The sequence below is a fragment of the Maniola hyperantus genome, chromosome 8 (assembly GCF_902806685.2).
Source record: "Maniola hyperantus chromosome 8, iAphHyp1.2, whole genome shotgun sequence".
NCBI classification, from domain to species: Eukaryota; Metazoa; Arthropoda; class Insecta; order Lepidoptera; family Nymphalidae; genus Maniola; species Maniola hyperantus.
The window spans coordinates 4,213,937-4,240,128 of NC_048543.1; the positions used below are offsets into that span (position 1 = coordinate 4,213,937).

The following is a 26,192-nucleotide window of genomic DNA, read 5'->3' on the forward strand; positions in this document are numbered from 1 at the left end:
ATCGTAATGGTCAATGTTTGTCTTCAACAGCGAGTTAGTCGTGTTTGCAGAATAAACTATTAAATGGATTAAGCTCCCTGAAAAATTCCGCTGTTTGCTCAGCAATTAGGTAATTATGTACCTATAGGTACGTATAGCTACTCAATTGAATAGAAAAGGGCTATTTCTCTAAAAAACTGACCAAGTGCGAGTCAGGCTCTCGCAACGAGGGTTCCGTACTTCAGTCGTATTTTTTCGACATTTTGCACGATAATTCAAAAACTATGATGCATAAAAATAAATAAAAATCTGTTTTTGAATGCACAGGTGAAGACCTTTCATGATACCCCACTTGATATAGTTATCTTACTTCGAAAATTGAAAATACTAATTATTAGTTCATGACCACAATTTTTAATAATAGTACTTAATAGGTTCGCTGTGGCTGTGGGTTCACTGCATCGAGGTTTGCCATGTTCGCCGTTTTGAGCAGTGTGACCATTTGTGGCAGATAAAAAACATTGGGCAATTTTCTAGTCATTTATTTTGTACTAGGTGATGCCCACGACTTCGCGTGAGTTTCGATTTTTAAAATTCCTTGATTTTCCGGGATAAAAAGTAGCCTAAGTCCTTCCCCGGGATGCAAGCTATCTCTGTACCAAATTTCGTCAAAATCGGTTAAACGGATGGGCCGTGAAAGGCTAGCAGACAGGCAGACGGACAGACAGACACACTTTCGCATTTCTATTATTTCGACGACTCCTAGCGACTGTTAACTTTTATACATGGCGACATCTAGCGACTTTTCAAAGGCGCCCTAGCGACAAACGGTTTTAAAGCGATGGCAAAGGAAACTGAAGTTTTTTAGGCAACCAACTGGCACCGATTCTAAGCACAACCTAATTTTAGAGTATTCGCACCCTCTTCTTACTATTGTAATATGAAAAGGACAGAAGCAGTTTGACATTTCTAAATTTAATTTTTAGATGGTAAAACCCGTGATTTTAGCACGCACTCGCGAACCTACTGTTTAAATTTGTATTGTGCACTAAAATTTAGAGTCTTTAAAATATGTGAAAGTCATGTTCCGTTCCTTTTTTAGCATTAGTAAAAAGAAAAGGATGCAGATACTCTAAATTTAGTTTAGAGAGAGACTAGAGAACCGTATATTCAATGTACTCTGTGCTAGAGAATCGGGGCCAAACGAAGTAGGTAGGTACCTACATTGCGACAAGGCTATATTCTTGGCGCGTGGCGAAAATCGGAACTAACGTTGCCGTCAAGTGTCCCCTTTGTTCTTGTATGAATATTTTTATAGGCCCCACAGACGGTCAAGCATGTTTGTCAAACACGACAAACATGCTTGACCGTTTGCGGAGCCTCTAACTTTGTTGTCCAACAGCCCTGTAGGGCGATTGTCTAAAACCGGCATCAATCATTATTACAATCTCAATTGTTCTGATTGGCTGAATTTGTGCGATCATTGTTGCAACAATGCATTGTGGCCAATAGTGAGCGAGCATTAACCAATCAGAGATGATTGCGATCGTGACATTGGAGCTGTCAAACAACCGCGGTAGGGCTGCGGGAGTAAATGTATTCTGTGCCAACAGCGCCCCCTGTCAATGTCATAGACTATACGTATATAGGGTAGTAAATGTTGTGTTCTGTCTGTGAGTCAATGTCACTCAAGTGCCAAGAGAGCATTGTCGTCTGTGATTGTCGTAGTATTTTTAATTAATAAAAATTTCTTTAGTCATTTGTCGTAAAAAGCGATGTAAATAAGTAGTTTGAATAGAAATAAATTATTACATTATGTTGTGTTGAAGAATGTTCCTTGGTTCATTGTTAAGTCGGTCGTTTTAAAAATGGCTAGTTTGTCGTCTGCGTCCAAGAATCACTCTAGGAAACAGAACAGTAGCCGAGATCGTGATAAAAACAAGTCTATAGCATCAGAATCCGGAGGGTCCAGCCAGTGTGACACTCCACCACTCGTAGAAAAGGTAAGCATTGCTGTTGCTAGATACCTACTGCTAGATAACTAAGCAGAAAGCGTGTGCTAAGAGTGGGTAGTAGGCCCCTCATGACAGACTTGTGTTCACCATTTTATAGAGTAAGCTTGTGGTCTACACTCTGCCTCCAGCAGTCTTGCACCGACCATACAGTTTAGTATTGGTGAAAGTTAGAACACCATCTTCTTTGATTAGGTCAGTTCACCGGGTTAGAGATAACGCTTGTGCCTTCCCTCGCCATTAAAAGTTAACAACTGTTAACTTTTCTGTACCTTCATCCCTGCAACGTGGGTTATGACTGAAATAGTTAAGGAAGTGTCTGTTATTGTCGACTGATTTCCAAATGAGTAACATCTTTTTCTTAAGATATGCAAGAACTTGGGTTTTTGTTAGGTGTTGGAATTATGCACAACACATGGGAATGATTAGGTGCTGAAACTTACCCAGAAGGAAGGTGTCAGAATTGAGCTAGATAAGCACATACTTTACTACTTAGCACAATTTGATTTAGGCCACAATACCACCAAATCAAGCTATATATTAAATGGGCAACATCGCAACTTATTGCTGGTCATACTTAGCATGAGTCTCCTTTCAGAATAAAAACGTTACATAAATTTCAAACCCCTATTTCACCCCCTTAGGGGTTGAATTTTCAAAAATCCTTTCTTAGCGGATGCAAACGTCATAATAGTTACCTATCTGCATGCCAAATTTCAGCCCGATCTGTCCAGTAGTTTAAGCTGTGCGTTGATAGATCATTCAGTCAGTCACCTTTTCCTTTTTTTATATTTAGATAAACTTTTACAAGTAGGTACTTTTGATTCCTCAAATGCATCTACCACTAGTTCAGAAGGTTTTAAAAAGTTAAAACACACAAACTTCTGAAAAGTTATGGTGTATGCTTACGACTGTATCCCAGACCCTCCAAATAAAAGGCTTACGTCTTATCCACTAAGCTATCACTAAGATGCTTACATAATTTTAGGATGGAGCGCCATCACAAGGCAAATTTGCAGGCATCAGCCCCGACTCAATACTGTGCATGGCGGAGCAGGTTGGTGCAGACCTTAATGCGGAAGCAGCTACCAACCTTGCTGAGGATGTCAGTTATAAACTCAGGCAAACTATTAGTGTAAGTGTTTTGTTCACCATCATCATGATCAACCCATTGCCGGCTCACTACTGAGCACAGGGCTCCTCTCAATACGAGAAGGGTTAGTTAGTCTATCACGTTGGCCAAGTGCAAATTGGCAGACTTCACACACCTTTGAGAACAATGTGAAGAACTCTCAGGAATGCAGGTTTCCTCACGATGTTTTCCTTCACCGTTAAAGCAAGTGAAAGCTAGCTTAAAACGAAAAAAGTTAGAGGTGTGAGCCCGGGATCAAAGTAGCCTATATGTCTATCTCTGGGATGCTTACTTCTGTCCAAAAAAATTTGTTAAACGGATGAACTTTTAAAAAGTAACATAAATAACGCAAGTAAAAGACAGGCACACTTTCACTTTTATAATATTACTAGCCTATGCTCGCGACTTCGGCCGCGTGGACTACACAAATTTCAAACCCCTATTTCACCCCCCTTAGGGGTGGAATTTTCAAAAATTCTTTCTTAGCTGATGCCTACGTCATAATAGCTATCTGCATGCCAAATTTCAGCCCGATCCGTCCAGTAGTTTGAGCTGTTTAAGACTATTATAAGTATAAGTATAGATATTAAAACAATAATGCCTACCAACATAAACCACCTTACCGTCTTCTAGATTTTATTATGACTGCTAAACTGCTGGAATATGCATTTTTGTATGAGTAGAAATACAGAAATAATAAAAGTTTCCAATTCCAGACAATCGCCCTACACAGTGAGATGATGAAGAAGTCTTGTGTGGACGGCTGGGATGTGAACACGGTGCTCACTCTGTCCGACACAAGCCCGGTGGTGGGCGCCACTGCAGCACTATATGCGCCTGTGGGGGAGGAGAAAATATGCTCTGAAATTGTAAGAAAAAACTGGCCAAGTGCGAGTCAGGCTCGCGCCACGAGGGTTCCGTACAACAGTCCTATTTTTTCGACATTTTGCACGATAATTCAAAAACTATGATGCATAAAAATAAATAAAAATCTGTTTTAGAATCCTCAGGTGAAGCCCTTTCATATGATACCCCACTTAATATGGTTACTTACTTCAAATATTGAAAATATTATTAGTTCATAACGCCAATTTAATTTTTTTTGTGGGATTTAACTACAAATTCACGGTTTTCAGATTTTTTCCCCTAATGTCTGCTATAGGACTTACCTACCTGGCAAATTTCATGATTCCTAGAATCATGAAATTTGGCAACGGGAAGTACCCTGTAGGTTTCTTGACAGACCGACAGACAGACAACAAAGTGATCCTATAAGGGTTCCGTTTTTCCTTTTGAGGTACGGAACCCTAAAAACGAGTCGGACTCGCAGACGAAGGGTTCCGTACCATCATACAAGATTACACTGCCCTTTTTAATGTTTTAATTTGTCGAGTGGCCATTTTGAAATTACATATAGTGCTCTGCAAACAACTTGGACTTCAAGCAGCGTAGAGAGAGAGAAAATTGGCGAATCCGAGAAGCTAAAGTCTACGTGTCAACCAATCGCGTGCATCCGCGCCGACTGATCAACCAATCGCGTGCACCCGCTATTCGTCAGCCAATCGCGTCAATGCTCAAGTTGTTTGCCGGGAACTGTATTATTTGTTGCACTAGCGGCAAAAGAAATACACACTCTGAAAGTTTCAACTTTCTACCTTTTACGCTTCATGAGATACAGCCGACAACAGCCATTGACAAAGCCAATAACTTATAATAATAATTAGTAGTATAAATAAGTTATCAGCAAAAAAATATGGGGATTTAGAGAAACTGGTGTTGCTAAAAAAGTTTGGCACAATACAAAGGGCCAAACAACTTTTTGAAAATTCTCACGTTTTCTGGGCGATAACTCAAAAAACTATTTTTGCCGTGAACAGTTTAAGATATAAACAGCAGAACAGGTATTTGGACTGCTAGTAACTGCCAACCAACTATACAGTTCTACTACTGATATACTATTTTTTTTTCAGGAAACACTAATAAATATAGCAGAATATTCAATGACGACACAAAGCTATGTCTACTCGACACTGCCCACCGTGTCAGTGGAATGGATAACGGATGATAAAAGCTTAACCAACAATAACAATATCAGCGCCAGCTTACAGATCTATTTTACGAAAATCGCTAGAGGTAAGATTATTATATTAACTGTACAAACTATCGTATAAACAATTACTTACTCTACAAACGCGACTAGACTCACGACTAGATTAGATGAAGCCCTCTTTTTTAGCCCCTTTGGGGTTGAATTTTGAAAAATACTTTCTTACGCGCTAAAAAAGATTTTTGAAAATTCAATGTCCCATTTATTCCACAAAACTTGACGTCATCAGACAAAATGGAACAATTTTATCGTAATTTAATAGAACTACCTATATAGCATTTCATCTTAAATTTGCTTTTCTTTGATGTCATAAAAAACTTTTCTTTCATGAAAAAAGAAAAGTTTGTTAACTTTTTCTATAGAACAATTTAAAGAAAGAATAATCTTAATCGTTTTAACAAATTAGTATAAATTACCTCATTGTATCCGATGATGTGTTCTATAGAACAAATGGGACTTGCCCTTCTTATCTGCCCTTGCTATCTGCATTCCAAACATCTCAATCTGGCCAGTAGTTTCAGCAGTCAGTCAGCCTTTCCTTTTATAGATTTAGACTATGGATTACTTTTCCAGCAATATTAAGCCTAAGGAAAACTATAAGACAAGTAGCAGTAGACGACCTAGCAAAGAACACTCGCATTGGCCCAATAATACCGAATCTCTTCAACCTAGTAGTGTTGGTACTGAACGATGATAACCTCAACGCGTTGAATGTGCCGAGCAAAAAGCCCTTACAATCCAATGTTCTCGACATGGTCGACGCGCTGTGCTCGAATCCTTGCAGCTTGGATACGAATATACAACAACAGGTAATTTTTTTTTGTTGATAGTAGATGTGTGACATCGAAACGCGACTAATGGTCCAGAGAGGAAGCTTCATACAGGTTTGCTGTAGGTATACTCACTCATAGTGCCGCTCACGCACACAGCTCTCACCGGCGCGGCGTGTCACGGACCCTACACCGATGGGAAAATTCGGCTCATTCGTGGGTGGTTCGACAGGACTGTGGCACGGCTATGGGTCGTGCGCGTGTTTTCGAGAGTTTGCATTTTAAATAGCGTAAATTTCCTGTCAGTCTGTCAGTCTGTCTGTCTGTCTCTCTGTCTGTCTGAAATAGAGAATAAGTTGTCAGTTCTCAGTCAATATCTTTTACAAAGGTTGTTTTTATTACAGTTCCAGAGGCTTTTTCCAGTAATGGTCTCGAATATATTGGGTAATGGCGTGCTAGCGGAGAAGATGGTAGCTCTCTTAACAAAAATAACACGAACCTGGCCACAGTTCATCACTGTAGGTATGTATGTTTACAATTGAACAATAGGTAAAGCATAGGAACATCTTGGCCTAGGCCAAAAAGAAGACACCCCACTGCTGGATGACTGTAGAACCCTTCATATTATGAATTCAAGTAGCGTCACTTGTGTCAGTATGTGGAGACCGCCACACAGTCAAGCGATAAAATATTTCTCGGTACCATAATTATTGCCTTGAAAGAATTGTGGTCCCAGCAGCAAATCTCAATGATGACTGGCAATCCCAATGCAAATGGTAATGGGGACGATATTATAGTGAACTTTAGGCCCAAATGTAGGCCGTACAACATTCTGAGGAATTTAGACATGACCGGAAATAGATGCTGCTAAACCACTGCGTGCTTTGAGGAACTGGTGTATAATGCCGCCAGTTCCCAATTCCATGCTGCTACAAAAAAATTGATAGGAAATCTCATTAACTTCTTGGTCTCCCAGGACCTCAAAGATCATCATCATCCATCATCATCAACCAATAGACGTCCACTGCTGGACATAGGTCTCTTGTAGGGACTTCCACACGCCACGGTCCTGCTCCGCCTGGATCCAGCGGCTCCCTGCGACTCGTCTGATGTCGTCCGTCCACCTAGTGGGGACGCTGCGTCTTCCGGTGCGAGGTCGCCATTCCAGCACCTTGGGACCCCAACATCTATCGGTTGTACGAACTATGTGCCCTGCCCATTGCCACTTCAGCTTCGCAACCCGTTGAGCTATGTCGGTTACTCTAGTTCTCCTACGGATCTCCTCATTTCTGATTCGATCACGTAGAGAAACTCCAAGCATAGCTCTCTCCATCGCCCGCTGAGTGACTCTGAGCTTTCTTATGAGGCCCATAGTTAGCGACCATGTCTCGGATCCATATGTCATCACTGGCAACACGCACTGTTCGAAGACTTTGGTCTTCAAGCACTGAGGAATTTTGGCCAAGAAGACATCTCGAAGCTTCCTGAATGCTGCCCAACCGAGTTGGTCTCGGCGGTTCACCTCAAAGATGCCAACGCGCAATACTTCAGTTTCTCAATGTTTTCGCTGTATCACCATGTCCACTTAGGGGTATTTTTGTGTAGGGAAAGGCATTCTGTTCGACTATTTATCGCAAGGCACCAAGGAGCGTCTGTCGCCGCCGATGCTGCGCTGCCTGACCGCGCTGGGGCGATGTGCGCTCGTGGAGTGCCTAGCAGACAGCCTGGACTACATCGACGACTACATCCACACATCCAGACGCGGCAACGCCTCGGAGCTGAGGCAAGCTGTTCTGGTAAGCATTGTTCAGGTACTAGTCATTCATTCAGTGAGTAGTCACCGACTAGCGAAGTAGTACTTCGTATGTGTATAAAACATAATATTACCTATAGTGTACGGGAATGTAGGTACGTTCCAGTTTCGCCGGTTTAAGCGCAGGCCACATTAGGAGCGAAGCGAAACGAAGCTAAGTTCGTTTCGCTCGCTTACATATCGCGTATATAGTCGGCGCCAATTAAATGGTTGTTCTTGAACTTAACCGCAATACGCGTCTCTATAACATTTTTAGGTGTCAGTAGGGCTCGCGACGCGAGGGAGCGGATCACACCAGCCCGTGCGCCGCCCTGCAACCCGCGTTTGACACCTGCAGGCATTAGTGTGAGTGTTACATCCGTACACAGAACTCGAGCGCGTGAGCTCACACTCTCATCGTAGGTCAGACGCGACTATTTAACTGCCGGGATCGTATCGTATCGGCTTAGTTTAGCTCTATAGTTCGCGGTGTGAACCGAAGTATGAAAAGACGCGGTAGCGAAGAGAAACGAACTTAGATTCGTTTCGCTTCGCTCACAATATGGCCTGTGCTTTAAGCTGTTCGTTGTCTGTCAGTTAGTCACGTTATTGTTTTATATGAATTGAAGTTCACCAGTTTATGTATCATGAATATGGCCCATAAAAAATACTTTTCGTTTGATTAAAAGTTGGGTGTAGGCCGAAACTATTCGGGATCTCGTAATTTCGTCTAGAAAGTTGTTATTTTGATTGAAGTTTTGAGGGTATCCTATATCGTTTTATTTTATTTTTTAGGATGCGTCCACGTGCCTCCTGAGATCTGAACCGACTACGTTTTTGGAAGACTATGTGATGACGGATTATAGCATGTATGAAATGTTGGGAGACTCCATTCTACCCAGGAGAATTTTGTTTCCTGCTAAGGGTAAATAAATTAATTGTAGTTTATTTTACAATACACAGTAGAACAAACTATTTTATTGGCATTAAAAATTTCAGTTCTTGAGATGTTGTTGCAAAAAAAAAACGCAACAGTATGGATAGCTTATACGCCTGGCTTATCATCATCATCATGATCAACCCATCGCCGGCTCACTACAGAGAACGGGTTTCCTCTCAGAGTGAGAAGGGTTTTGGCCAAAGTACCATGCTGGCCATGTGCGGAACATTATGGAAAACTCTCAGGCATGCAGGTTTCCTCACGATTTTTCCTTCACCGTTAAAACGAGTGATGTTTAATTTCTTAAAACGCACATAACTCCGAAAAGTTAGAGGTGCGTGCCCGAGATTGAACTCCCGACCTTCGACTAGAAGGCGGACGTCCTAACCAGTAGGCTTACCCCTGGCTTATAATGTTAAATCAATGGCTATATTTGTTAAGTGATGATGATAATCCATATATTATCCATACTAATATTATAAATGCGAAAGTGTGTCTGTCTATCCGTCTGTCTGTCCGTCTGTCCGTCTGTCTGTCTGCTAGCTTTTCACGGCCCATCCGTTCAACCAATTGTGACGAAATTTGGTACAGAGATAGCTTGCATCTCGGGGAAGGACATAGGCTACTTTTCATCCCGGAAAATCAAAGAGTTCCCACGGGAATTTTAAAATCGAAACTCACGCGGACGAAGACGCGGGCATCACCAAGTGATAAATATTTTGAATTTTCATAATTCGATTTGTTTCAGAATCCAGTTCAAGTGATCGGAACGCCTCAGAAAAGACGTCAGACGACGAATTCGCATACCTGCCTCACAGGCCCGTGCTGAGGCGGCCCAAACTTAGACTCATATCACATAGAAAAACTAACAGCAACATACACAGAGAAAGTGTTTTCGAACCGACAAAATTCACTTTAAGAAAGAAACCTATAAGTTTAAGAGTTAAAAACTGTCGTAATCTAGATATTTGCAAAAGAAATCATGATCGGACTTTGTGCAGTGTTAATGCTAGTAGGATAAACGGTGTCGTTGTAGCAAGTGGTCTATTGAATAGGTTTAGGTATAGAATAAGCAAACCTACCGACTTTCCAATATTTGGAGCTTTAATCATGTAAAATTTGTAAAACTATTTAGCTGTGAATCAATATAATTTATTATTTTAAATATTTTAACGTTTTTCATTTGATTATAGTGCCTACCACTTTTATAAGTTACGCTGATGTACCTGCGCAGAAATCTTATTTTTGAATGGTGCGAAAATATTATATAAACTCTTAGATTGGGTCCACTTTTTGCCTACCATTATTTTGTATCATAACGATAAATGCGAATGTCACGTTACTTTTAGCATAAGCGAATTTTTTTCCTATGCTGCAACGCGTTTTGACGAATTTCCATCGCAGCGGCGACGACCTCCCTGGCGCAGTGGTAAGAGGTCTTATTAGTGGGAGGTTCCGGGTTCGATTCCCGGCAGGGTTTACGAATTTTATAATTTCTGTTCTGGTCGGGTGGGAGGCTTTGGCCGTGGCTAATTACCACCCTACTGGCAAAGCCGTGCTGCCAAGAGATTAAGCATTCCGGTACGATGCCGTGTAGAAACCAAAGGGGTATGGGTTTAATACAAACTGCCATACCCTTCCAGGTTAGCCCGCTTCCATCTTAGACTGCATCATCACCTACCACCAGGTGAGATTACAGTCAAGGGCTAACTTGTATCTGGAAAAAAGTTCTTACTTTTTTGGGAGCTAGTGATTCCATTTATAATGTCTACACTATTTTCTACAAATGAAGGTATTATATTAAATAACTAGCTGATGCCCGCGATTTCGTCCGCGTGGATTTAGGTTTTTAAAAATCCCATGGGAACTCTGATTTTCCGGGATAAAAGTAGCCTATTGAGGAGTTACGTCCTCGACTTTATCGATAGTCTTTACTTGGTAGGTACCTCCAATATCAATTTGTATCCGACAGCTTCTAAATCCCACCAGTTTAGATGGTCAGCACTCAGGTGCAGCATCAGGATTGAGGAGTTGGAATCCAATTTTTTATGGAACAACGTCGCATAGTTTCCCTATCAATTAAAAAAGAAACTACTCAAATCGGTTCAGTAATCTCGGAGATTTCGGTGTACATAGGTAGAAAAACACAATTCCTCTATTTTTGAAAGTCGGTTAAAAGTAGCCTATGTTACTCCCTGGCTAATACTCTACTTGTCTGTGAATGTCCCGTTAAAATAGGTTCAGCCGTTCCAAAGATTAGCCCGTTCAAACAGACAGACTGACAGACAAAAATTGTAAAAACGTGAGATTTAGTTATGGTACAGTTCAAATAACCATTGAGCTTGATATGTGGTAGTTATTTCGATATTATTATATATATATATATTATATATTATATTAGTATAGATAGTAGCCCAAGCGCGGCACGCGGCGGGTGACGTGCGGAGCGTCCCCCCCTGCCTCATACCCGGATTGCCATCTTGAGCTGTCGCGTACTCTTGTTTTCGAATACTTATCAAGGTACCTACATAGAGTTGTTATCAAAAAGTTTCATCTCTACTCCACACCATCTGTCTGCGCTGGCCCTTAGGCTGATACTCGTAGATCACAAGGATCAGACATTTACCTATAAACAAATGCCTGATTAAAATAACTTCTATATTTAATTCGGACCTTGACATATTGAAATGGAAGACGTTTTTGTAGGTCTCGCCGGCAGCGTTGGCGCCGCTTACCTGCGGCGTGGCGCCTTATCGCGCAATGGACGGAATATCAATACCCACGGCATTATGTTACCTACATTGCGAATTTTTAGTGTCCCGTACCTACTCAAAAGTAAAAACCGGCCAAGTGCGAGTCAGGCTCGCGCAACGAGGGTTCCGTACATAACAGTGGTATTTTTTCGACATTTTGCACGATAATTCAAAAACTATGATGCATAAAAATAAATAAAAATCTGTTTTAGAATACACAGGTCAAGACCTTTCATATGATACCCCACTTGATATAGTTATCTTAATTCATGGTTCATGACCACAATTTAATTTTTTTTGTTTTGTAACCACAAATTCACGGTTTTCAGATTTTTCCCCGAAGGCAGAAAAGACAGTTCTGCTGTGGCGCCTTCGTACACCGATAATTTACTCACAAGGTGAGTTCTTCACTCCTGATGGTAATAACATTTTCTTATATCTTGATGAATTGTAATGGTTTGTATTTATAACAATAGATTCACATTTTTGGTATGCATGACCGACCCACAGTTTCCTATGTAATCAATATGTGGCGCCGAGGCAAACTATTATGTCTACACGTGCTTGCTCGAGCCCAAAACTGATACACAAGGCGTCAGATTAATATACCTAAGATACGTCTACGTAAGATACGTCTCCAAATTTAATTATGAAATAACTAGGTTATATGATGCCCGTGTAAGTTTCGGGGTTTTAAATGCCCCGTGGGAACTCTTTGAATTTCCAGGATAAAAAAGTACCCTCCCTGGAAGTCCTTCTCGATGCAAGCTGTCTCTGTACCACGTCAAAATCTGTTAGACTCTGACACTTTCGCTTCTTTTCTATAGTTATATGTTGCTGATCGCAAATCTCGAGAACAGCTGAACCGATTTCGCTAATTCTTTTTTCATAATAAGTATTCCTTGAAGTACGGGGAGGGTTCTTACGGAGAGAAAAAATTAAAAAAAATCCTGAAAAAGAATCGACTATTAGGCAGTACGAAGTTCGCTGGGGCAGCTAGTTCATAATAATAGTCTTCTTCTTCAACGCACAGCTCAAACTATTGACAGACGGATCGGGCTGTTTGGCATTAGAATAGCTATTATGACGTAGGCGTCCGCCTAGAAAGGATTTTTGAAAATTCAACCCCTAAGGGGATGAAATAGGGGTTTGAAATTTGTGTGGTCCACGCGGACGAAGTTACCAGTTACATAAGCTAGTTATTTAAATAAAAAAAATAAAAATAAACAGCAAAGCCATTGAGAAATATCGCCCAATTGCAAATTTGTTTAGCGTGGGTTTACCACCACCCGCGCCGCGCGGTGGTGAGTTGCTGACAGACGACAGTAGACAATAATATGACCTCATTGTTGACAGATGAGCAGATTGTTATGGTAAACTGCCTATAATTCATTCATAAGCCACAAACTTTCAAGGCAGGGGTTTATTAAAGGAGCTTCACATTGAACTCAGTTTGAATTCGGTTGGGTCAATTTTATTTTAATTTTTTACAGCAACTACTTCTGTACAAGTTAGACTATCACTACCCCTATTATAAATACGAAAGTGTGTTTGTTTGTTGGTTTGTTGGTTTGTCCTTCAATCACGTCGCAACGGAACAAGGGATCAACGTGATTTTTGCATGCAGTTTAAGACCCGTAGAGTGACATCAGCTACTTTTTATCCTGGAAAATCAAAGAGTTCTCACGGGATTTTTAGAACCTAAATACACGCGTACGAAGTCGCGGGCATCAGCTAGTAAAATATTACATAAATATACATTATGGTTAATTGGATAATCTTAAAGATTATTCATTGACATTCCCTTTTCCCCTCCAAATAAGCGTAAAGCTTGTGCTAGGAGTAGGTACGATAATATAATAGGGCTGGCTGGGGTTTGAACCGCCGACCTTTCAGTCCGCTCCTCTAACCGTTGAGCTATTGAGGTCGAAGCTTAACTTTGTTTGTGAAAAGCCTTAAGCAGGTACCTAAGTATGTACCTAGTCATTGAATTCGGCTTGTCTGCCTGAGTGGGATTACCCCGCCATTCATAACTGACAGAGAGGCGTGATCTCATTGTTGGCAGATGCGCGATTTATGGAAACGGCCTAAATTATTCATCAAGGTAAGTAATCACTTAATGAGCTTGTAACCTTGAGAATGAGACGGTATGGTATTTACATATCTGATGCAGGGAGATAGCTTGTAGTTTCTATTGAAGTATCGTCGTGGTAACTATGGGCCTCATACACACAAGAAAGCTCAGAGTCACTCAGCGGGCGATGGACAGAGCTATGCTTGGAGTTTCTCTACGTGATCAAATTAGAAATGAGAAGATTCGTAGAAGAACTAGAGTAACCGACATAGCTCAACGGGTTGCAAAGCTGAACAATGGCAATGGACAGGGCACATAGTTCGTACAACCGATAGACGTTGGGGTCCCAAGGTGCTGGAATGGCGACCTCGCACCGAAAGACGCAGCGATGGAAGACCCCCTACTAGGTGGACGGACGACATCAGACGAGTCGCAGGGAGCCGCTGGATTCAGGCGGTGCAAGACCGTGGCGTGTGGAAGTACCTACAAGAGACCTGGAAGTCCAGCAGTGGATGATGATGATGATTATGACGATGATCGTCGTGGTAACCAACAGCCGGTCACTGCTGGTCTTCTGGCTGCCACTGCTGATAGGTACACCTAGTTCTCTTCACTTTTTGGAACCCCAACTAAAGAACCACTTTCATTTATGTTTTTTTTTTAATAGAACTCCCTAGCGTTTAACTTGCCACTTCAGTTTCACGACGGTGAGATAATAGGTTAGTGTTACTCTGGTTCTTCTACGGATTTCCACATTTCTGATCGATCCCTAAGAGATGAAAAATAAAAATAATTAAAAATAATTTAAAGATTGCCTTAAAAGTAAAGAAAAAGAACGGCAACTACGAAAATTCAATCAAGCATTGGTTCTGTCTACCCGTTCATGTGATTCCAAGCTTTCTTATCTGGTCCATTAAGTTGGCGAATATGTTTTGGAGCCGAAATAATACGACTACCAATTAATAGGATTTCTATGACTCTGTAGTCTATAAATAGCGTCAATATAAATAGGTCGTGTGAATTACGCTTTGTATTGGCATATGCATATATGCGTCTATTTTATGCCTATTCTATAGCCCATGCGTCATCTACACCGCAAAGCGTTTAATACGGTTCCGCGCGTCTGGGTGTTCTGTTATGCAATAGAAAGCAATGCTACGCTATAGTATCCGACTGCACTTCCGTGATGAACAGCTACGTTGATTCTTTGCGCAAATCATGAGCTTTCCGGCTCCCGTTCTTGATGCGATCTTGCTGATAGGTATCAGGGGCCGATGCGTCTACACTGTTATGTTATTTTGGTCGAAATGCACCAGTCACCCAGGTGATGAGGGCGAAATTGCAGTTGTAGAAAAAAGGAGGATGGAATAAGGTCAAACAAGTCCTCAGAAGATGCTGCATTATAAAGATGATAGAACACGCAAAGGGAGCTTACGTCTCTCAGTTTTTAGGGTTCCGTACCTAAAGAGGAAAAAGAACTCTTATAGGGTCACTTCGTTGTCTCTCTGTCTGTCCCTCTGTCGTCTATGTAAAGAAAACCTATAGGGTACTTCCCGTTGACATAGAATCATGAACTTCGGCAGGAAGTTTGGTCTTAAAGCACTCATAAGGAGAAAAGACCGAAAACCGTGAATTTGTGGTTCCATCACAAAAAAAAAATTAAAATATGTTCATGAACATAATAATTAAATAGTGTTTTCAACTTTCAAAGTTAGATTAGGTACCTAGACCTACCTACTATACCAAGTGGAGTTTCATAATAATATGAAAGGACATTATCTGTACCTACATTCTATTCTAAAACAGATTTTTATTTATTTTTATCCATAATTGTTAAATTGATGTATCGGGCAAAATATCGAAAAATACAACCGTAGTACGGAACCCTCGGTGCGTGAGTCTGGCCGCGGTTTTTAGAGAGAGCTTAGTTTTCCTTTTTAAGTCGGTTACAATGTTCAGTTTTGTATTGCCCGCTCCCAATCTGCAATAAGTACCTACTAGCAAATGGAAATGATATTTGCGGTCAGGCTCGGGGTAAAAATAGAGAAAGCGCGAACTGCATCAGGAACGCAATCTCCTTGAACTACCCATTGTTACCGACATGAAGGCACCTACGAGTGTGGGTCCTATAGTTTTATGTGCCATAATACTTCGATTGTTAGTTACTAGGTACCTATAACCTCATAAACGGGAAAGTGTTAAACTTTTGAAATAAAATAAAAGATAGTTTTCAAAAAAGACTCGAAAAACCGTAGCTCATGCGGAAAGAGTCAAGTGCTAATTTGCATCGGAATAAAAAAAAATTTACTCATGTGTATAGTAGTAGGTATGGTTGTTATTTTGTCAACATCGCCCCTAAATAAAGTACGCGGCCGAAAATATTGCACATCGACCTTTAGAAAAAGATAACGATTTCGTAGAGACAACCTCTGTCGTTGAGATCGACATACGTATACGACAAACGTCACATACTTACGTATGAGTGACAAAGACATCGCTCTACAAAGCCGAAATCTCATTCTAAACGTCGTGTAAAATATTTCTTGCCGGCTACTGTAGACGTAGAGCTGTGATAGCCTAGTGGTTAGGACGTTTGCCTCCTAATCGGAGGTCGGGGGTTCGATCCCGGGCACGCACCTCTAACTTTTCGGAGTTATGTGCGTTTTAAGAAATTAAATATAACTCGCTTTAATGATGAAGGAAAACATCGTGAGGAAACCTGCACTCTTGAGAGTTCTCCATAATGTTTTCAAAGGTGTGTGAAGTCTGCCAATCTGCACTTGGCCAGCGTAGTGGACTATGGCCAAACCGTTCTTATACTGAGGGGAGATTCGTGCTCTGTAGTGAGCTGGCTATGGGTTAATCATGATGATGACTGTAGACCCGTTGATCTATTCCTTCGTAACACTCACTTGATTCATTTCTAGCTATTTTGGTCGCCATCCCCAAAATCCGATAAGAAGCTTCGCTTCAAAAATATGAGGTCAAATGACTCTTAACTTTTAAGACGCTTTCAGTATTCGAGGAAAGTAGTTCATAATAATAAACGTCTACACTCTTCGCTCAACGCTCAAATCACATAAACGGTTTACGCGAAAACAATGATGTTTATCGTCTAATAGTTTGTGTACATTTCGCATGCAGCCGACAGGCGCCGCTTCACCCACGAGGCTTGGCGCCTAGGAAGCATTAGTGTATATACGGAAGGAAAACTGGGACGTGCACGCCGATGTTGACTAAAGATTGGCTTTCAATAGCCTTCCAAATCATGACTAAGCAAGCTATTTTATTTATTCGAAACTAGCTGATTCCCAATCAGCTACCTAGTTGGAGATCATGAATTTGATTTGGATGGAATTCATAATGAAATTAAATGTGCTTTATTGTATACCATCATCAAAAGAAAGTATTATAATTATTTATAATTATTGGATATTATTACATATTAAATTACATATAAAATACAGATAAAAAAAACAAGTAATAATTAAGTAGACCTAGGTTTAGTAGACGTATGAATGGGCAACCCCTGCACTAGTAAACACTGTATTACAGTGGGTTGCCTTCTCCATTTCTAAAAACTTGAATAAATGTTATTACAATTTGGTGCTCTAAGGTCGGATATGTTATACCGGTGTCTATTACAAGTGATAGTGGTGTGCATGTATGCGAGTGCGTGTGTGCGTGTGTTAAGGTGTGTATGTGTGTGTGTTTGTGTGGGTGCGTGTGTGTGTATGTGTATTATTTGTATGTTGTATGCCTACGTTTTGTTTTATAATCTTTAATTCATGGAGTTTTTTTCCTTTCGGAACAGTATGCCTATGTTTCTTCTGGATAAAGTAATAATGATGTGAGAGTTATTAAAATCAGTTCAGTAATTTCAGAGTTTATCGAGTACAAAGAAACAAACAAACATTCCTCTTCATAATATTAGTATAAGAATTACATTTAGCATTATACCTTGGGCTTTCCTAATTTGCTAGAGTAGCATACCGTTCAATAATCGTTAACGTAGCTAATATACTGTGCAAGATAAACTCTTCTTCTTTTGTGGCTTTTTGTAAACTAAAATTACACCTCTAACTGTATTGCTATCCCTTTCATAATACTCTCTGTAGGAAAGGATAGCACTATAATTTTAGAGATTGTGTACAATAGATTAACCACAATCTCAAAAAACTAATTATGCTAACTAATTATCCTATAACATAGTATGATTCAGAACACACTGCAATCCCTGAGGTTTTTTAAAAAGATAAACATGCAATGATCGCATCGCTAGCGCAGTTTTTGGGTACATGAGTTTGGAAGGCACCTTGCGCCTAGCTAGGCACGCTGCGTAAGAGTGTACACACGGAAACAAAATTGATACGTGATCGCCCTCTCTATAAATACTTACCTGTATTTTAAGCATTTATTTGGCAAATAATATTCTTTCTTTGGTAAAGGAATTTTTTTTAAAAATTTAATTCAGATACAAGTTAGCCCTTGACTGCAATCTCACCTGGTGGTAAGTGATGATGCAGTCTAAGATGATAGCGGGCTAACCTGGAAGGGGTATGGCAGTTTTTATTAAACCCATACCCCTTTGGTTTCTACACGGCAACGTACCGGAACGCTAAATCGCTTAGCGGCACGGCTTTGCCGGTAGGGTGGTAACTAGCCACGGCCGAAGCCTCCCACCAGACCAGACCAGAAATTTAGAAATTATAAAATTCCAAACCCCTGCCAGGAATCGAACCCGGGACCTCCCACTATTAAGACCACAGCGCTCACCACTGCGCCAGGGAGGTCGTCAAAATGATTTTTTTGAAAAATGTGAAATGCAATTTGGTATATGCACCTAGTTGTTTTTGTAAATAGAAGCTTTATTCGCGACTTCTTCCGCGTGGATTTTGGTGATTTTAAAATCCTGTGGGAACTCTTTGGTTTTCTGAGATAAAATAAAATAGCAGCCTATGTCAGTACTCAGTCCCTTCAAGTAGGCACCTCTGTATCAAAATTCGTTTAACAGATGAGCCATGGATGGGGTAACAGACGGACGGATAGACAAATACTTAATAATTCGCATTTATACTTATTACCTATTTGTATGGATGAAATAGAAACCGTAACTATTGTGAAATCTGTGCAAATTAACTAAGATGGTAGCAAAAGAACCTGGAAGGGGTATGGTATACCTAATCTTAATCGGCTTCTAGGTGGCATTGTAAGGGAATAATAAATCGCTATGACCTCAAAGCTTTGGTAATTATTTATAGGTAACCAGCTATTGCCTGCAACTTTCAAAAACCCCGTGGGAATTCTTTGATTTAGCAGGATAAAAAGTAGCCTATGTCACTCTCCTATACTCAGACAAAAATCACGTCGATCCGTAGCTCTGTTGCGACGTGATTGGAGGACAAACCATCAAAAACACTTTCGCATTTATATGGGTAGTGACTAAACAGTACCATAAACTTTATTATATGTAATTCCCCAAATTGACCCCACTAGGGAACAAACCCGGGACCTTCTCACAGCACCACGCACTGTACCAAGTAGGCCGCCAAATTATCTTGTTAAAATGCACGCTAGCTAAAATCTTACAAAATACAAAGTGTAAACACTCAACAGTTAACACATATAATGACTTTAACGTAATAGTTTAGTACCTAACATTCCATTTGCATAATACGAAACAAAACGCGCCTCCATACTGGCGCCACTCGTAAAACATTGTATTTACGAGTATCCATTTAGACCTATTACTATTGTCTCATTTCATTAAAACCACTGATTAAGGGAACATGACTTGTTCTGCAACTGCCCGCACTGTCTCTAAACAAACGCTGATCTGATCTAAATAAATAAATTGATTTATTCTTCACTAGATGATGCCCGCGACTTCTTTCGCGTGGATTTAGATTTTTAAAATTCCCGTGCGAACTCTTTGATTTTCCGGGATCAAAATTAGCCTATGTCCTTTCCCGGGATGCAAGTTATATCTGTACTGATATAACTGGGATGCAAGTTATATCAAAATCTGTTAAACGGATGAATGAAGAATCCGTGAAAATCTAGCAGACAGACAGACAGACACACTTACGCATTTATAATATTAGTATGGAAGTATGGATTTGGACCTTGATTCGTACCTTTTAGTATGATTACTGATTAGTAGGTCATCATCATCATCATCAGCCGATAGACGTCCACAGATGGATAGATAGCCCCTTGTAGAGACCACATGCAACGGTTTTGCGCCGCCTGAATCCAGTGGCTCTCTGCGAGGCGATTGATGTCGTCGGTCCACCGACTGGGGGTCTTCCAACGCTGCGCTTTCCGGTGCGAGGTCGCCATTCTAGTTAGTAGGTACCTTGGGACCCCGACGTCTATCGATTTTTCGTAGGTACTGTACCCTGCAAATTACAATTTCAGCTTCGCAACCCGTTTAGCTATTAGCCGATTAGTATTTTTATAATTTTAAAATATAATTTAGTAGATCTAGTAGATAATTTAGTATTTTTATAATTTTAAAATATAATTTACTAGCGTAACGTCTTTTTCTCCTTGATCTGCTCTACAAAATTTATCCTTGATATTCTTGTAAGTCACAAGTCAAAACTTACAACTTCAAAAGGATGATCACAAAAGCCGTAAAAACGTGCGTTTGAAAATAACCTGTGCGTATTTTAAAAATCACAGTTCTGAACAAGGTATATAACTAACTACCACAACACGATGTCATATTAACGTTTCGCTTTGCATCAAATCACAATATTTTGGCCTTGAATCGAATTGAACCGATATTGCGGCACCGCGATGAATCTAATGGGTGATTATAGTGATATAGATGTGCATTTAAATTGAGGAGGAATTAGTTTATGACAGAGATACGAAATTGAACGGCTACACAATACACGTGTTTGTATAAACTCGTATTTGTGGCCCGACGCAGATTTCCACGCTCCACGCTCTTGTGCTCTTCCGACGAATTGAGAATCCTTTTTTGAAGTCAGTTAAAAATGAATTCCATACTAAGAGAAATTTCCCACAGATTTTTTCCGTCCAAAGGGGAGAACTGTTTCTTTACCTATACTGATTCAGAAAACTGTGAAATTTTTACTATGGGGAAAGGAAAGATCTCCCATTTAAAGCGTTTCGCCTTTGGAAGGAAAAAATCAGACAGAATGTCAGGAAAATCACTCAGTGTCCTAGGAGTCATTGGACACCTGAAAAACTTTTTATCTCATCTGGCTATCGGGATCTCATCTCAACCCGCATTGGTAGTCATCTCAAGATTTCAAAATTCTCATAGTCTTCTTTCTCTAATTTCACAATTATGCTTAGAGTATATCTAAGCATAATTGTGAAATGAGTACCTACTTATTTCGTAGTTTAGAAAAGATTTATTATTGGCAGAATCATTCTTTTACCAAGTAGATATTTATATCACAAGCGTTAGGTTAGGTGCCTACCTTGGAGGGAAGAAAAACTTGAAGCTAGGCTTAGCTTATTATGTAGGCATATATGGTGAAAAGAAGGTGGTGACGTCGCAAGAATAATTTCTTTATCATTAAAGAGAGCTTTATTCATGTGAAAAATATTCGTAGCTTATTTTTTAAAACAAAAAGGGTCATAATGTTTTACGGTTATTTTCTTGTAAGTGTTATTTTATTGTTAATGCTTTTGCCTCTCACGTTTTACAGCTGTATCGAGGAAATCGTTCCGGTAAGAGGATTGATAAGATGTTTGGAGGAGGATCGCAGTTATGTTCATTTTTATTGTTACGTACTAAAATGCTTATGGAATTCTATGTCTGATGTCCGCGACTTCATTCGCGTGGATTTAGATTTTGCTCATGCGAATCTATGTCCGTCTCTAGGAGGCAAGGTATCTCTGTGCCTGTAAAGATATGATGACGCCGCGTGAAAGAGGTGACAGACGGATAGACAGGCGTTAGACTCCAATTCTAACGCCTATCGGATTTTCGAACATTGTGTTGCATTTCGACTTTGCATTGAAAAGCGCACAGTTGGAAGATCCTCCATTATGTGGACAGACGACATCAAACGAGTCACAGGGAGCCGCTGGATTCAGGCGTCACAAGATACTTAGATGTCCAGCCGTGGACATCTATTACAAACACAAATTAACAGTTTTGACTCTCAGTAACCGTAACATGTTACCTATTCTGAATAAATAATTTGACTTTGACTTTGATATGATAAAGTTGTTTGGATAAAATTGTTACGTCAGATCTACATTTTAATTTTGATTTTCCTTATGGTTTTCCGGGATTAATCATTCAATACAGATTTATGATATTTAACCAGGGGAAATACGTGAGCGTAATTAATCATTGTTCACAAAAGATTAGGTATAAATGGTTAAAAGTTACATTTTATATACAACGGTAATTGGAGATTACAGTCATCATAAATTCTTAGTATTTTAAACCGTTGATGTACTTAAACCTACTTAGATTTGTTGCCTGGTCTTATAAATTGCATCACTTTTAATCGTTAAAGATTATCTTAAATATCATTCTTTTTCTGTGTTCTTTAGATTAAAGATCGTGGCCCAGGCGCGAGGTTCCAGGTTGTTCCAGCCTAGAGTTGATCAGCTGTTTCCATTTATTTCTGTTGGTGGTCATTTTAGCGATTGAGTATAACTTACACGAATTGGACTACTTCAGTTGGTCAGACCATCAGTCCACCACTCATTGGTGAGCGGCCTCTCCCTTCATTTTCAAATATGTCTATTCAAAAACATTATATGTGAAATAAAGAGCATATCCAGTTTTGATAATGGTAAAAACCACATGGGAATTAAAAATCCAGATTCTTCTACGGATTTTTTCATTTCTGATTTAACCACGCTGAGAAACTCGAAGCATAGCTCTCTCTATCGGCGCTGAGTGACTCTTCCGCTTTCTTCTGAGGTCCATAGTTAACGATCATGTTTTGGGTTCCGAAGCTGAAGTGGCTATGGGCGGGGCACGTTTCAAGGTGTTGGAGTGGCCAGCTCACTTTGGAAAGCAGAACGTTTGGCAGACCCCACAGATACTAGATAAACAGACGACATCAAACGTGTAGCAGGCTGCCGCTGGATCTAGATGGACACCTAAGTCCAGCAGTGGACGTCTACCAGCTCGTAAATTGTTATAAGCGAATACTCAGTGTCTTTTAATATTGACTAACCTCCATGTTTCAATTTGACCAGCTGCTTGATTGCGGTAGAACGACAGCTACAATGACTTGATCGCAATCACTTGTGATTGGTTATTGCTCGCTCACTATTGGCTACAATGCATTGTTGCAACAATAATCGCACAAATTCAAATCACAACAATTGAGATTGTAATAATGATTGAAGCAGGTTTTAGAAAATCACTACATATTTGTATTCAGAGAACTACTCGTTCTTGCATGCAATGGTAAACCATAGTACCTACCTCCTACCTAGAATCATTCTACTGGGTCAGGCTGTATTTCCAGAATAGAATAGAATATAATGTTTTTTATTCATGTAAACTTTTTACAAGTGCCTATGAATAGTCAGGTAGTTTTAATTTCCATAGGGGTTATCCAAGTGAGTGTCTTTAAAACTGGCAATAAGGTTTTTCCCTTTTCCCTACACAGTATATAGAAGACAGAAAACGGTACACAGTACACAGAAAAGGCATAGTTTTGTACTACTAGTTACTTACTGTGCTAAAGGAAGGTGACGTAATTTATTTAGAGTCGGCATCTTCAAAGAGCGTCGCGTGACATGATTATTGCACTGACTAATGTTGGGAATATACTCGTAACTTACTCGTAAACTCATATTTTAGCATCGTCACTGTCTTAGGCTGATCGCATATTGCCTCTTCGTGCACACCGCAAAATGTACGTGCGTAAATTTGCGTGTAGCCTCTATTGAGGCCATGAAATATCAATAAACAATTTTTACTCTTTTCTTCTTTTTTTTCTTTTTCATTTCTCTAGTTGGTTTGGTACGGTCCCTTCTACATCAGTTAGGTACAAAGTAGGTAAGTACCTCCTGTTACTTAGGTCTATAATATATAAAATATAAAAAATGTGTCCGTTTAGCCTTTGAAACCATACAACCGATGTGCCCCAAACCAGCTTCATTAGAAAGGCAATAATGCCAAGATCGTTTTAGATGAAAAATAGTTATACGGATATTTCTTTAGCGTATTAGCACACATCAGGTATCCGCTAGTATAATAAAAAATGTAAGTGTACCTAGACGTCAAAAAAATGTGAGAGTAGAAGAAATAAAAAATACCTCGCGTGTAGCGTACGGCTAAAATCATCATAAAAATGTTTGTGCAATATAGTCTTACTTAGAGAAGTTTGAATACATAACAGATGACTAATACTTATTGCTTTTTCTTTGCCTTTTTCTTCGATGTAGTGTGGTGCCATGACAAACTTTAACCACTCATACATCAATGGCTGTAAAGATGTGGTAAGTACACATATACGTAGGTGAGAACATTTACAGTATCCGTAAATGGCATATACAAAGTTATAGAGTTTATTATGATTTACTCTGTAATTGTGTGTGACGTGACCTCACGATAATTGTCTGGCTTGATTGTTGCGGCTGTGGAATTTAATTGCTATTTATTTGTGGCTTTGTAATTAATATAAGTATAACGGCGTGATTTATATTCAGACGTTGTAACTTTTAATAGACGATGTAAAATGTTACTGTTTTGCTTTTTATTTAAAAACTAGCGATCCTATTATGCGACGTCACTCTCGTGGGAATTTTATGAAGTCCGCACTTATTCCTTCTTAACATTATAAAGGAAATCTCTGTGTAAAATTTCAGCTTTGTAAGTCCAAGGGTTTGGGCTTTGCTGAATCGGTCATTGAGTGAGTTAGGACTTTTCTTTTTAATTGATGAGATGTCAATGCATTTTAAGCGGTATTAACTAGGTTAACACTGCTTAAAATGCATTGTATGATTGACTAATAATTATTATAAGTATTATCAAATCATAATTCTTATGATCAAGAACGGAAAATTTAGTTTTTTCTATTAGTTTAAAGATGATTTTCTATGTCATGCGTTTTAATAAGACTGCACTTGAAATTATCTGAGTCATAAAATAGTTAGCAAGTTAGTCAGTCTGTATTAATTCTTATGTAGGACTTTGAAACCATTACAATTACTATTCTTGGCTCCACATTAAATGTTTCAATTGAATACTTCATAATACATATTTTAACGCATTGCCGATGCCAAAGAAAGTCTGAAAACAGCCCAGAACTCCCATTTACTTTTTTAGGACTTATGTGTATCATTCGATCAAACAATCAATCAGCCTGTTTGAGTCCTGGACATAGGCCTTCCCAAGAGCGCGCCACCACGCACGGTCCTCCGCCTTCCTCATCCACCCAGTTCTCGCCGTCAGTCCAGCGGGTTGGAGGTCGTCCCAAACTGTGCTTGTTGATACGCGGTCTCCACTCCAGAACACGTCTGCCCCAGCAGCCATCGGTTCTGCGACAGACGTGACCTGCCAACTGCCACTTGAGCTGGCTAATTCGTTGAGCTATGTCGGTCACTCTGGTTCTCCTACGGATTTCCTCGTTACAGATTTTGTCTCTCAGAGAGATACCCAACATAGCCCGCGCCATAGCACGCTGAGCGACTTTGAACTTGTGGACAAGGCCAACTGTCAGTGTCCACGTTTTAGCGCCAAACGCCATAATTTACCTTTGTAAATTAAAAACCATTCATTACAATAAAAAATTTAACTATCTATGTATCTAAATACACCTTATTCAGTCAAACTATTAATTTGATCTCAATCGTTGGGTTGTTGTCGGAATGACGTCATTGAATGTTATTCTTGATTGAGTTTCAAATGATCAATATGGCAATTGGATTTCAAAGGGCTGCTACCAATTTGCTCTATGCTCACACAGCACCCCGCCCAGGTTAACGCAGACGTAAGACTGTTTAAGAATAATGTACTTAAATATGTAAAAGGAAAAGGTGACTGCTTGACCGATCTATCAAAGCACCGCTCAAACTACTGAACGAAACGGGCTAAAATTTGGCATGAAGATAACTATTATGACGTACTTAGATATTTTCTAAGAAAGGGGTTTTGAAAATTCAACCCCTAAGTGGGTAAAGTAGGGGTTTGAAATTTGTGTAGTCCACGTTTACAGTCACGGGTATGAGTTAGTTTGTACCTAATAACATTATAGAAACAGAAAGATTTCTTATTCAAATAAAGTGCTTTTGAACCGTCAAGTGAATCTATCACTGAATCACGATGCTCTTCCTATTACGACGTCCATAATATTATTTTGAACAGTGTAATAGTAGCCTTGCACGTATCTGCTAATATTATGGAGCCCCGCCCCTTTTCAAATCAAATAATATTATGTGGATCAAATATGTGGAGCGTTGGTTGTTTATTCGAGTTCGTTTAGTTCATTTTTAGCACAGCCTATTTAAACTAAACTATCTATGCGATGATTTGAAATAAATATTTACCTAGTTTTTATGTAAGCATGTTAGATTTAATAATAAGATGATAAATATCTTTTTCAAAATGGAAAATGTGTCAAACCGCAGACGTTTTTTAAAATGTTCCGACAGCCGTATGAAAAACATTAG

The 26,192-nt window shown here is 39.7% G+C and overlaps 1 protein-coding gene across 1 annotated transcript; it reads left to right on the top strand.

Moving 5' to 3' along the window:
- Positions 1-1,663: 1,663 nt before the first annotated feature.
- Positions 1,664-9,897, top strand: LOC117984286 (uncharacterized). The gene is made up of 9 exons (XM_034970910.2): positions 1,664-1,982; positions 2,980-3,126; positions 3,840-3,992; positions 5,094-5,256; positions 5,804-6,039; positions 6,405-6,522; positions 7,606-7,796; positions 8,588-8,717; positions 9,481-9,897. Exons 1-9 carry the CDS (start codon positions 1,848-1,850, stop codon positions 9,846-9,848), a joined length of 1,641 nt encoding a protein of 546 aa, XP_034826801.1. The 5' UTR covers positions 1,664-1,847; the 3' UTR covers positions 9,849-9,897.
- Positions 9,898-26,192: the final 16,295 nt, after the last annotated feature.